This window comes from Rhinolophus sinicus, linkage group LG11, assembly GCF_036562045.2.
Source record: "Rhinolophus sinicus isolate RSC01 linkage group LG11, ASM3656204v1, whole genome shotgun sequence".
In the NCBI taxonomy this organism is placed as follows: Eukaryota; Metazoa; Chordata; class Mammalia; order Chiroptera; family Rhinolophidae; genus Rhinolophus; species Rhinolophus sinicus.
In genome coordinates, this window is record NC_133760.1 from 59,009,152 (window position 1) to 59,022,442 (window position 13,291).

General features: G+C 36.0%; 1 protein-coding gene across 6 annotated transcripts in view; it reads left to right on the top strand.

Moving 5' to 3' along the window:
- Positions 1–13,291, top strand: part of BRAF (B-Raf proto-oncogene, serine/threonine kinase) — a 121,514-nt gene that overhangs the window by 72,019 nt on the left and 36,204 nt on the right. For all 6 annotated transcript variants that reach the window (XM_074315267.1, XM_074315266.1, XM_074315265.1 and 3 more), the window contains 4 exons: positions 1,633–1,769; positions 3,079–3,196; positions 5,983–6,067; positions 6,894–7,070. In XM_074315267.1, the coding sequence (XP_074171368.1) occupies positions 1,633–1,769; positions 3,079–3,196; positions 5,983–6,067; positions 6,894–7,070 (517 nt within the window). The remainder of the gene's footprint in view (positions 1–1,632; positions 1,770–3,078; positions 3,197–5,982; positions 6,068–6,893; positions 7,071–13,291) is intronic.

The window sequence follows — 13,291 nt, forward strand, 5'->3', positions numbered from 1 at the left end:
ATATTTTATATTATATCAAACGTAGGGAGCTTTAAAAAAGATTTTTAATGTATTTGGGGTATTTTAGCATACTTCAGAAAATGTGAGGATTGATATTTTCAGTTATGCCCTAATATGAGGAGAAAGTTAGAAGCATAATTTCACTGGCCCATTTTATCTTACCATACTTTAAATAGTGGTTAAAATCCTTTTTTTTCTCTTTTTAATTTTAGTCAAAATTGAGAAAGGTGTCCTGCTATAAACATGTTTAAAGAATTATGTTTTCTGACTTTTGCTGGTTAGTGTCTGTTACTTATTCTGAATGTAGAGGTGGTGGTTCAGATTTTTTGCTCTCAGCCCACCTGTTTCTCAGAAAATCCATAAAATGAGGTGAAAGTCGTACGGTACTGAGTAGTATAAGTAAAATAAATAATACTATACAGTACTAAGATCAGAACTGCAAAGTTAAGGCTTTATGATGTTGAAAATTATCAGTGGAAGGTAGAAAATGGATTGTGCTCTATTTAATAAACATTCCAGATACCATTTTCTTGTAGAAAATTGCATGTGAGATCATGGAAATTCAACATGATAAAACATGTGATGTAGTAATGATAAAATTTCTACACAGATTTAACATTTAAATGTTGCCATTTGGTAACTTGTTCTGTGAAAGATAGTGACATCCCCCCCAAGAATAGTCATCTTTTTTTAAAAACTCTTCTTGAAGTCTTTTTGTTCCATATATGCAAACATTATTTGACAGCTCAGTCCTGCTTAACTCTGCTCAGGCCCCACGGGGCGGCATTGCCCTGAACCTCTCTGAACCAGGCCCTTAGAATTATTGCCACTGAGCCAGCATTTGGAAGAGTACCCGTCAGAAAGGTGTGCCCCGCTGTCAGCCCAATCTGCTTTCAAAGAACGCACCCCTGGGCTGATAGACTATTTCTGTTTGTAGTAACTTGGCTGAGAGGCCGTATCGCCTCCTTTGCTCTCACTTCCAAAGGCAGGGATTTCTCAAAGTCTGAGAAAGCTGCTCGCTTTGTTTACATAAGGTTGTTCTGCAGGCAGCAGATCATCTTTGTTTAGTAGAATAAGCCTCCAGGAACCAATGGAACTGACCAGTGTCTCTCACTCTTAAGTAGTGCAGTATGTGGTGGAGCCTTTTTTGTGTGTGTGAAAAAGGTAGATGTTTTCAACATTAAGACCATTTATTAGAATATGTTTCCATTTGAGGATTTCCATCTTTTTTATATTGATTGGCTGCTGACATAACATAAAATAAAATTTTATCTTTCACATAGGCTTTTAAGTTAATTTTGCTTTTTGATTTTTTTTAGTCAAAGAAATAGAACCTTGGGAGTATTTTTTAGTATTTATCTCTTATTTTAGAGAGATTCTTTTTCTTAGACTATGCACCAATAAGCAAAATGTATTATCTGTAATCAGATGTTTTAAAGGTCATTAAATTGGCCAGAAAACAAAGAAAATACAGTACTAATCACCAAATGAGGCCCCTTTTTGGCCTATTCTTTCTAAAGTACTTGAACGTGCACTGCATTTTTTAAATAAGTCTAAATCTCCCCCTACCCCCAGTAAATTAACATACTTGCTTTTCCTTTAATGGATCCATTTTTCTTTTCACTAACTTAGGATCAACCACAGGTTTGTCTGCCACGCCCCCTGCGTCATTACCAGGCTCCCTCACTAACGTGAAAGCACTACAGAAATCTCCGGGCCCTCAGCGGGAGAGGAAGTCATCTTCGTCCTCAGAAGACAGGAATCGAATGGTGAGAGAATCTCATCTCTTCTTTCCTCTAAGTTCTTTCTTTACAGAAGTCATAGCCACATGTAATGTCACCTTTTAGATACACTGAAATGTTCATATGTGCCATAGAATTCCCATAGTCAAATAAATTTAAGCTAATATATTTATGAAAAAAGCATATTTGCGCAACACAGATACTCGCTCTAAACTCGAATGTTATTGAGTAAAAGGCAGTTTGGGAAAAGTAAGAATACAGTTGAGCCTTGAATAAGATGGATTTGAACTACATGGATCTACTTACATGTGGATGGTTTTCAATAAATATGCAGTCGGCCCTTCATATCCCCAGGTTTCGTGTCCATGATTCAGCCAACCAAGGATCGAGAATGGTATTGGTTGTGGAACCAATCCCCAAGGGATACCAAGGGACAATTGTAGTTAAGTTTTGGGAGAAATGAAAAGTTATATATGGATTTTCAACTGCACAGGGGGGTCGGCACCCCTAAACCCCACATTATTCATGGGTCAACTGTAGTGTTCTGTTTCTAAAATTAGGAAAAACAATAAGCTAGTATTTCAGGAAGCATTATTAGGCATGTATGTTCTAAAGGGCTGGTCTGAAATTCAAAAATCTGCCAAATGACATTCTTCCCTATCTGAAAAAATAACTTTCTGCTACAAAATGCATCTATATTAAAAACAAATAATTTCGTTTCAGCGATAGTACATTAACAGTGTATGTTGGATAGGTGGATTCTTTACCCTACCAACATAATTGTATATGTTGATAAGTTTTTTGAGAGACTGGATCACATGAGGAAATTTAGCACTGACTGTGAGAGAATAAGTAGGTAAATTAGCAGTAACCATAGTGTGTTAACTTAAATTTTTGGCTTTTGGAGCCAAAACTAGTCACAAATGTATAGTACTTATCTTGCCCTTAGTAGTACTCCAAATAATAAAAGGCTGTTTTATTGATTTTAGTAATATATATATTTAATACCCAATAAATAGTCTCTAGTTTTTAATAAATTTTTTTCATGCTAATACTGACTTAGGCCTTCACTTAAAGTTCTGTAGTGTAAGAATCATACAACTATTATTCCTCCAGAGTATTTGTATTCTTTAAAAGATCTTATTTCTTCCTAACTTATGTCCTTTTCAGGCATAGAGGAATGTGTTAGGTTGATGCAAAAGTAATTGTGGTTTTTGCAATTGTTTTTAACCTTTTAAACTGCAATTACTTTTGCACCAACCTAATACTTAGTGTGAAACATAAGGTTTTCCTTTTTTGTTTGCTTTGGCTTGACTTTTGCACTATTTTTATCAAGAAAACACTTGGTAGACGGGATTCAAGTGACGACTGGGAGATTCCTGATGGCCAGATCACAGTGGGACAAAGAATCGGATCCGGGTCATTTGGGACAGTCTACAAGGGAAAGTGGCATGGTATGTATGTAGCATGTGACGTTGTCACAAGTTCTAATAAGAGCATATGAGTAACAGCTCCTATGGAAAAGTATTGAAGGAAGTGTTCACTGTTTGCATCAGTAAGCTTTTTTGATCATTTTCAAGAGTCCTCCAAAGGTTTCTAACAAAAATTATGGGAAGGAAAAGCTGGATTCACATCAACCAGGTTTCCTGTCGTTATATTATTACAGTAATAATTTTTAAAGATGATGGTTCTCCAGGTGAACTAGTCCCCAAGATGTTTTTTTCTTTGATAATTTTTCTGCTGATTATTTTATTTCTATTGTAAGCCACAAGTAAACATGTTAAATTGTACTTATCAAAGGAAGAAATGGCAAGGAAACATAAAAAATGTTCAGCCTGACTAGTTATCAAAGCACTGCAGGTTCAAAAAATGGAAATCATTATTTGCCTCTCAAATGGACAAAGAATTTTTAAAATTGGTAATATTTAGAGTTGGGATTGCAATGGTGCTGGTCGGAAAATAAATTGCTACAAATTTTCTGGGGGGCAATTTGGCTATCTGTATATCGAGCCAACAATTCCTTTTGTAGAACTTTATAATGAGGAAGTAATTGGACAGGAACAAATAGATATGTGTACAAGCAGATTCAGTAGAGGTTTAGTATTAATGAAAAATGGAAATAACTGTAAATACCTATTAATAGAATATTGGATGAATTTATAACCTCCATGTATGATTATATAGAATTTAAAATAGTATGGTAGATTTACCATTTATTTGTATGGAAAAATATCTGTGGCATATTAAATTTTACAAAGCAACATGTATAATATCTCTATAAGGTCCTACATAAAAATACACATAACATAATTTGAAAATGACCATCACTATTTTAGTACCTATCTTTTTAGGTTATCTTTTCATATGTATTCATAAATAATTCACACTGATAGATATAAAAACCTACTAGGATATACATCAGTATATTAACAGTGGTCATTTCTGAGTGACACGATTATGGGAAATTTTTTCTTTATGCTTTCAAAATGTTTAATTTTTTTTTTTACTGTGAGCACTGTATTACTTTGATAGGAAAAGTTAGTTAATGATATTGAAGTATAATATACGTGCAAACAAAGTACATATGAGTGTACAAATAGCTGGACTCTCAGAAAGTAAATGCATCTGGAGTCAGTAAACAGAACCTGACCAGCACTGCAGAAGTCTTCTTCCTGTCCTCCTCCCCTAAGGGCAACCACTGTCCTGATGGTAACAGAAATCATACGGGATGGACCTTTGTGTGTGGCTCTTTCCACTCAGCGTCGTTTGTAAGATTCATCTATATCGCCGTGTGTAGTTAGTTGTAGGTCATTCGTGCTCTATATAGTATTCCATCGTGTGACTATAAAATGATTCCTTTTTCTGTCTACTGAGTGATGAGCATTTTCATAGTGTCCAGTTTGGGGCTATTACAATGCTGCTATGAATATTCTTAGTGCATACATGTCATTTGATGAACATATGTGTCCATTTTTGCTGGGTATACACCTACCGTGTTTCCCTGAAAATAAGACCTAGCCGGACAATCAGCTCTCATGCGTCTTTTGGAGCAAAAATTAATATAAGACGAAGTCTTATATAATATAAGACCAGTGTAATATAATATAATAAAGTATAATACTGGGTCTTATATTAATTTTTGCTCCAAAAGATGCATTAGAGCTGATTGTCTGGCTAGGTCTTGTCTTCGGGGAAACAGGGTAGGAAAGAATTGTGGGGCCTCACTGGATATGCATATGTTTAGTTTTAGTAGTTACTGTCAACAGTGTGTCAGGTGATTGTACCAGTTTACACACCCACTGGCAGTGTGTATGAGTTCTACCTGTTTCATATAAAGTTGTTTTTTTATTATGATTACAATTTTAATAACTTTTCTAAGCAAAAGCAATAAATTATCTGTGGATTTGGAAAAAATGTTAACTACTCTGATAAAGAAGTTTTGTAAGTTGTCTATTTTAGTTAAGCTCCATTGGGCCTATCATCTGTAGTTTTAACATTCAGTTAGTAAATGCATCTAATTTAATATTGTTAAATAACCAGGAAAATACCATGGGTACTTAATTGGTAAAACTAAATTTCCAAGAGAAAAACAAGGTTGGGAGTTCTTTTCGAATTAGTATATTAAAATACTAGTATAAGAGTGTCATTGCCAGTTTGTTTAATTTTTTATTTTTTTGTTTTTTTTTAAGATTTTATTGGGGAAGGGGAACAGGACTTTATTGGGGAACAGTGTGTACTTCCAGGACTTCCTTTTTTTTTCCAAGTCAAGTTGTCCTTTCAATCTTAGTTGTGGAGGGTGCCGTTCAGCTTCAAGTTGTTGTCCTTTCAGTCTTAGTCCTTTCAGTCTTTGTTGTAGAGGGCGCAGCTCAGCTCCAGGTCCAGTTGCCGTTGCTAGTTGCAGGCGGCGGAGCCCACCATCCCTTGCGGGACTCGAGCAGTTGAACCAGCAACCTTGGGGTTGAGAGCCCACTGGCCCATGTGGGAATCGAACCGGCAGCCTTCGGAGTTAGGAGCATGGAGCTCCAACCACCTGAGCCACCGGGCCAGCCAGTTTGTTTAGTTTTTATCCTTAGAAAATGAATGTAGTTAAGGAAGTTATGGTCTAATTTATTGTGCCATAAAACAATTTAATAATGGTGTGGATTTAAGGCTATGGTTATTAGTGAAAATACCCAAGATTTTTTAATATTTTTAAATTTGAAAAATCAGAATGACGTTTGAAATGACAATTACCTTTTAGGTGATGTGGCAGTGAAGATGTTGAATGTGACAGCACCCACACCTCAGCAGTTACAGGCCTTCAAAAATGAAGTAGGAGTACTCAGGTGAGTTTGTGTGAATTATTGTTTGCCGTAGAAGTTATCTCGTCAATTCCTGTTTTCTAATGGTGGCCAGTGTTAGCCGTACAGATTTACTCAAAATGGATAAGACAGAGTTTGAGTATATTTCGTCTTTCACCATATTCTTTTAAGTGGTATACAATATTATATTGTACAGCTGATAGAAGAACTAAGCCTAGAGTGAATTAATGGAAGCATAGTTTTTGATTATGAGAAATAGTACTTCCGCTTGTGGAAATAATACTCTCAAACTTCAAATCTTACCAGACGCAGTTAGAGATTATATCATGCCCTGGAACTTGAGGAACATTAACAGACTGACATACGTCCAGCCAAGGACAACTTAGATACGGAGGATTCTGCAGCTGTAACTTACGGGGGAAGCAGTTAACAGAAGAGGATACAGACTTACCCTCTTTTATTCCAGAGAGCAGAACAGGGAAGCCAGTGATGGAAGTTGTAGGCAAATGAGTTTTTCACAACCCCAAAAAGCTTTCTAATACTGGAACTACTTTTAAAAAACAGAATGGGGGAAATAGGCTTCGGTCTCAGTGATGAGCTTCCATAATTGAAGGTATTTAAGCAACCCCTCGTTGCCTGACAGGTATATTTAAAAAGCTATTTCTGTAAAGAGTAGAATGTTAGACTACACAATTACTAGCGCCTCTTCTAAATTTATCCTCTGTTGCCTTTTTTAAAAATACCTTTTTCTGACAACATCTTACGGATAAGTAGGCTGTTTCGGCCTCTTTTTTAATACTTGCTGAAGTTTATTGACATTTACTGCTTCCTATCACATTTCTCTTTACAGGAAAACTCGACATGTGAATATCCTACTCTTCATGGGCTATTCCACAAAGCCACAACTGGCTATTGTTACCCAGTGGTGTGAGGGCTCCAGCTTATATCACCATCTCCACATCATTGAGACCAAATTTGAGATGATCAAACTTATAGATATCGCACGGCAGACTGCACAGGGCATGGAGTAAGTTCCATTCTGTTAAATCTCGTTTAAATTACTTTTGAAGGCCATTGAGGGTGTTGTAAAGATTTTAGTCTTTTGGACTGCTTTTTAAGTTACTGTCCAGCAACATGTGGACACTTTTAACTAATGACTAGCAATATGTACTAAGAAAAAAATAGTCTCTCTCTGCGGACTACAAAACATATATAGTATTTGGTAATAAATATGTGACTACAGATTTGTTTTGCATGCAATGATTTAGCTAAGCAGTTAAGGTTCAAAAAACAAAAATAGGCAAGCAAAAACCATTAAAAAGTCATTAGCAGTTATTGAAGTACATAAAATAATTGTTAGTTATCCGTTCAAATTATTTTTTCCAAGTGCCCATATTTTCTATTGCAAAGTGGTCATATGTATGAAATAAGGTAAAATGAAAGTCTGCATCCTGATCCTTTTTGAGGATTTCAGTTTGAGTTGTTCATATCCGTTGAATTTTGCAATGTAATTTAAAAGATAAGAAATAACTTTATAAAATGTACCGTAGACCAAAATAGATAACTGACTTAGAAGAATAAATTTTGCATGCAGTTCTTAAGTACAAATGAATAGGTAAATCAAAAAGTAACATTAAATAAATTTTGAAAGCACTTAGATAAAAATTTTAAGTGACTAAAAATATGTTTGAAAGCTGTAGTTTAAAAATATGTGTGTATCTTCAATTAGCTTAACATTTTATAGTATACAAATGACCTTCACATGCGTAGGTCATTACGTCACTTAATCTTTATAATGTCATAAAAAAGTAGATATTTTTATTTTCTTTCTTACAGATAAGGAAACTGATGCTTTTAAATGACTTGTCTAAGACCACACATTTAATAAGAGGCAGCAAAGGTGTTTAACTCAGAAATTCTGATTCCCAAACCATTATTCTTTTTCCATAATCGCTATGCTACTTTTACATCATAAAATTAGTATGAAAGGATATATATATACATACATATATACACATACACATACACACACACACACACACACACACACACACACACTAACACCTAGAACTTTGATGCAAGATCACTTGACTCAAAACCAGACCTGGCTCTAAAATCTTCTCACTCTCCTTCCCGCTCTGTCTCAAAATAGGCAATGTAGCTGTAATTTAGATTGCTTACAAGCCTATGGTGAGCCAAATGCTATTGCAGCGCAGTATTACCTTAACAATAACATTTCCACTTATGCAGTAAATTTCAAACAATCTCAGCCTTTCATATAAGTTAGACTCAGAGTCTGTTCAAATCTGAAAGGTTATATTAAAATCTGGTCAAGAGTAAATCATGGCAAATAAAGTAAACACTGAGAAAGAAACAAAGCTTATTCTGCTCCCCCCACAAAATGTGCTCCCCTCTCAGGGCCTTTTGTTATTTTCTCTTTGGGGGATACTCATGCCATAAATATCCATAGCGCTTCTCCCTCTCTCTGTTCAAATGTCACCTTTCAAAAGAAGCCTTCTCTGATCACCTTATACACTACTAATGTCCTTACCTCACCGTCTCTCTCTTTACCCCATCCTTGTTTTTGTTTGTTTGTTTTAAACATCCAGCTCCATGACGTATTTTGTGTATTGTCTGTCACTCCCACTAGAATACAAGGTGCATGAGAGCAGGGGCTTTGTTTTGTCCATTGTTTTATCCCTAATGCCTAGAACAGGGCCTGGCCTATGGTAGGTACTCAATACATATCTGCGAAATGAAAGAAATGAAAGAAGGATTAAACACAACTGCACATTATTGATAAGTTTACCTTTCAGAAGAAAGAGAAGCCAAATCCTTCTCATACCATAACTGAAAAATGGAAAGAAAAGGAAAAATAGTCAACGAAGTAATGATAACAGAGGGGGAATGGCTTTTGCTATAAAGAGAGGCAGCAAAGAATACCTAGTAATAAAAATATTTTTAGAGACAGTGATGGGGCAGCGAAGTGCTAGTATTAAGACAGGCAATGACAGTAGAGAAGAACTCTATCCAATTGGAATAGTTCTGTGGTCTGGAGGATAGTCAGTGAAGAGGCACTATTATTCCGTTGCTTTACAGTTTGGGATCTATAAGTGTAAACCTCGATAGTCTATGCACTCTGAAATACTTTGCTTACATTTTTAAGTAACGCTCACTGTGTAATGAGCTCACCTGGCTATGAATGTAGATCATGGCTGTGTGTGGTGACTAGTAGAGGGGAGGGAAAGGAGATGGGGGGAAGACGAAGAGGGTAAAGCAGGTCAAATACAAAGTGATGGAAGGCGACCAGACTTCAGATGGTGAGCACACAGTATACAACAGAGTATAAAGTTGTACACCTGAAATTTATATAGGGTTACTAAGTAATGTTACCTCAGTAAATTTAACTTTTAATAAGTTAACTTAAAAAACAGAAAGAAAACAATTTCATTTCCATAGTAGCCAAAATAATGAAATACCTAGAAATAAGGTTAACCAAGGAGTTCAGATTGTACTCTGAAAAGTACAAAACATTGCTGAAAGAAATTACAGAAAAAAAACAAATGGGGTTTGGCATAATAAAAAATTTTGTATACATGTGGGTGCACAATATTGTGAATGTACTTAATGTCACTGAATTGTACACTTAAAAATTGTTAAATGGCCATTTTATTTATATATTTTACCACAATAAAGTTAAAAACAAAATAAAGATAACACAAAATGGCTGTGTGAGTTGCAGATAAGGTGACACATTTTTTGCTGTCTTTTGGAACTATAATGAAGGACTTTTTTTTTAGGCATGACATATAAGGATGGAGGTAACAGGAGGAAACAATAGCAACGACATTTTAAAAGCTAGAAATCAGATGGAGAAGTGATCGTGGACTTGGTAGGCCCAGAAAGCTAATTCGCTAGTTGGCAATGGGGAAATGAAAACCAACCTGATTTATACCTAAGAATCTCAAAAGTCTCAGGCATTGGCAGTGCCAGGTATCTCCAGAGGAGGGACAGTACATGACAAGGCCTGAGCCACGGGGGGACTGCCCTGTCCCTACCCTGACAGCAGACTGGAAGTTTGTTCTCTGGAGGGAGGAAAACAAGTATCAGTGGACTGGGGTCATGGACATAGCTCCTCTACCAGAAACGGGTATTGAATGACTGCTTACTGAGTGATGAATGGAGAATTTCCCCAGCATTGTTCTTGTCTGTGGGTTCCCAGAATGCTAGCAACCAAACCTTCCCCTTCACACAAGAGATTAGAATCTTCTCTGAAGAGTCTTACTGACAAGAGGAAAGACCCAAAAGTAGTGACATCAGAGATTCCACCTAGATCACTATACAGGAAAGTTCAAAAACAAGAAGCGTATCTGTACACCACCACTTAGACAGCTTTTTAGTCCCTCACTCAATCTGAGTAAGACAAATTATCTCTGGCTCGCCTGACATCAGAGGGAATGTCTCTGATGCCAATGAGAGACTAAAACAAATGGAGGGAAAGCAATTACTAGGAACAAACAAACAATGCAAGAGAGATAACCCCTCCCCAAAAAACCTATGTTTCCTCAGTGATAAAAGATGATTTTCTATCCATAAAACAAAACAGAGGCTTTAAAAGAGACTTCGCAATAACAAAAGGATGTTAAAATGTTGATATTTACGGTATACTGGAAATGACATCTTTCACAATTATTCAAACATAATTATTAAATGTCTGGTTCCTCCTCCCCTGTCCTCCACCATCGTTTCACAAAGGACAGAACAAGCTAGATATAGCTGACCAATAAGTCCGTAGACTATTTAAATAGCCATGAATAATACACGTTTGCAAAGCTCTCATTTCAAAATAACCTGCCCCCTGAATGTTTTCCAGATGCTGTTGAAGGTGATCTTTTCTGACTACTTTCCACAATTATCCTGTAGTCCCAGGGCATCAGCAGACTGAGAGCAAGTGTACTAACTCAGTGTAGTAAGTGCTGGGGTTGCAGTCACTCACAAGCTAAAGCCGTTAGTAACTTGGAAAGTTAAATCATTAGGAGTTTCAAATATGTCACCTTTTATTGGATTACAGAATATAAGCAGACGTGGATGGGTGACCTTTTTCCTGTGGAGTTAGTTCTGTCTTTCCTCAGTGAAAGATCATTTCTGATTACTAGTTTTACCTGAAGAGAGCAGAGCCATTCTTACAGTAGGTAATTATAGACTGACTCTTAGGAATCAGGGTTTGTACAGTACGTTTATCATCTTCTCACCTGACAATCATTGATTCAGCCTAAGGACCAAGGTATTTATTTCAAGAATATTGTTATTAAAGAAATTTCAGGGATGGTCAAATTCATTAGGCTATTTATTTATTTGCAGGATTTTTAATGTCAGTATAATACTTACGGTATAATTTTTAATTTAGCTTCATTAGAAAATTTACTAAAAGTTCAGTCCAGGAGGCACATAGGGAAAGTTGTGGTCTGTCACCGAAGTGTTATAGTCTGACTATAAAATGATTAAAAATAATTTGGGGATAAATCCTCGCAATTTACTTTTTTTTTTAAATAATAGTAAAGAACATGTCCCCTTTAGTCATAAATAAACCTGTGTAATAGGATGAATTGAAGCTGATAAGATGGTGAACACATATGAATGATTGAAAATAATTCTAACGAAAAAATATTTATAGTAAATGTGATTTTCTGGTAGAGAAAAACAATAATAGAAAGGAAGATGCAGATAAACAGAAAAATGCAAACCAAAACAAAGAAGTACTATTTTTTACTCACTGGAATAGGCAAAATGCCTAAGTTCTGACAAGATCGCATGTTGGAGGAGATGAGGACAGTTGTTTACTGGGATAGGCCCAGTGTCACTAACCACCCTGCAGTCATTTTGGAAGTATCTGTTAAAATGGAAAATGAGTGGTCTACTTCCAAGAAACACTAGCTTTTGTTCCGAAAGATGTGTATAGGGAAGATGTAATACCGGAAATCACAAAATAGTGAAGAATGGGAAACAAAAATGTCCATCAGTAGAGGGCTGGGTGAATGAAATATTGACACATACGAGTGCAAGGGAATAGTGTAGAGCAGAAATGAATCATATCTGTCAACATCAGATTCAAATACGTCAAGTGAGAAAAGCAAGCTGCAACATGAAACCACTTAAAATTTTATAAAGCAAACATTTTTTATATTTGGGTTTGATTTTGTTTTTGTCGTGTGTGTATATATTTGTGTGTACGTGAAAGTATTAAAATGAGGATTAGAAGGCACACCCCAAGCTCAGTGGTGGTTGTCCCCAGGAATGGCAGAAAGGGGTCGAATGGGGGCAGCTGTCAGGTGGAAGGGCTTTGGCTTTACCTGGAACCTTCTAACTGTTTGTGTCTTTTAATAAAAAAGATTCTACAGTTATGTTTTACTTTCATACCCTTTTTATAAGTATAAACTTTGACAAAAGACAAGGGGCAAATGTGTGAAAAGTTTAACAAGATGGAGGATGGTGAGCATATGAGTGAATTCTACATTATGCTTTGCTGCAGTTTTTCTTTATTTCAAAATAAAGGTTATAAAGAAATACATAATCAAAAAATGTAAACATAAATAACCACCAGTAATCTACTATCAAGAGAGGATTACCATTACTATTTTGATGTATGTTTTGTATCCTTTTAAAATGCATTACTTTGATATTATACACAATGGTTTATAATATCCTGGTTTTAAATATGGAATCCTACTGATTTTGCCCTTTTTTAGTCATGTTTTAAGCATCTTTATTTGTCAACAAATATTACATTCTGACCCCAGCTCTGGTACATACCAGTAACTCACTCTCACCCTCTTTTTTATACCAACTATATTCCGTGGTTTTTTAATATATAGTAATGTATTTGGCAATTACAGTACTTACTATGTGCCAGACATTGTTCTGTGTACTTTATATATATGACCTCATTTAATCCTCAACAACCCTGTGAGAGGGATCCTATTATTATCCTCATTTTACTGATAAAGAAACTAGGGTATTCAAAGGTCAGGTAACTTGTCCCCAGGCACTTGGGCTCCAGTGTGCATTCCCTTAACCTTTACACCAGGCTACTTTTCCTACTTAGTCCTTTCAGCAACCTCTAGGGGGCCCTTAGTGTCACACAGTAGTCAGATTTTCAGTTCAGTAGTTCATTCGCTCTTCGCATCCTAGACCCGGCCCTACCTCTTCTGTCCTCAAACCTCCAACATCTCTATTCCAAGAACAGTCAGC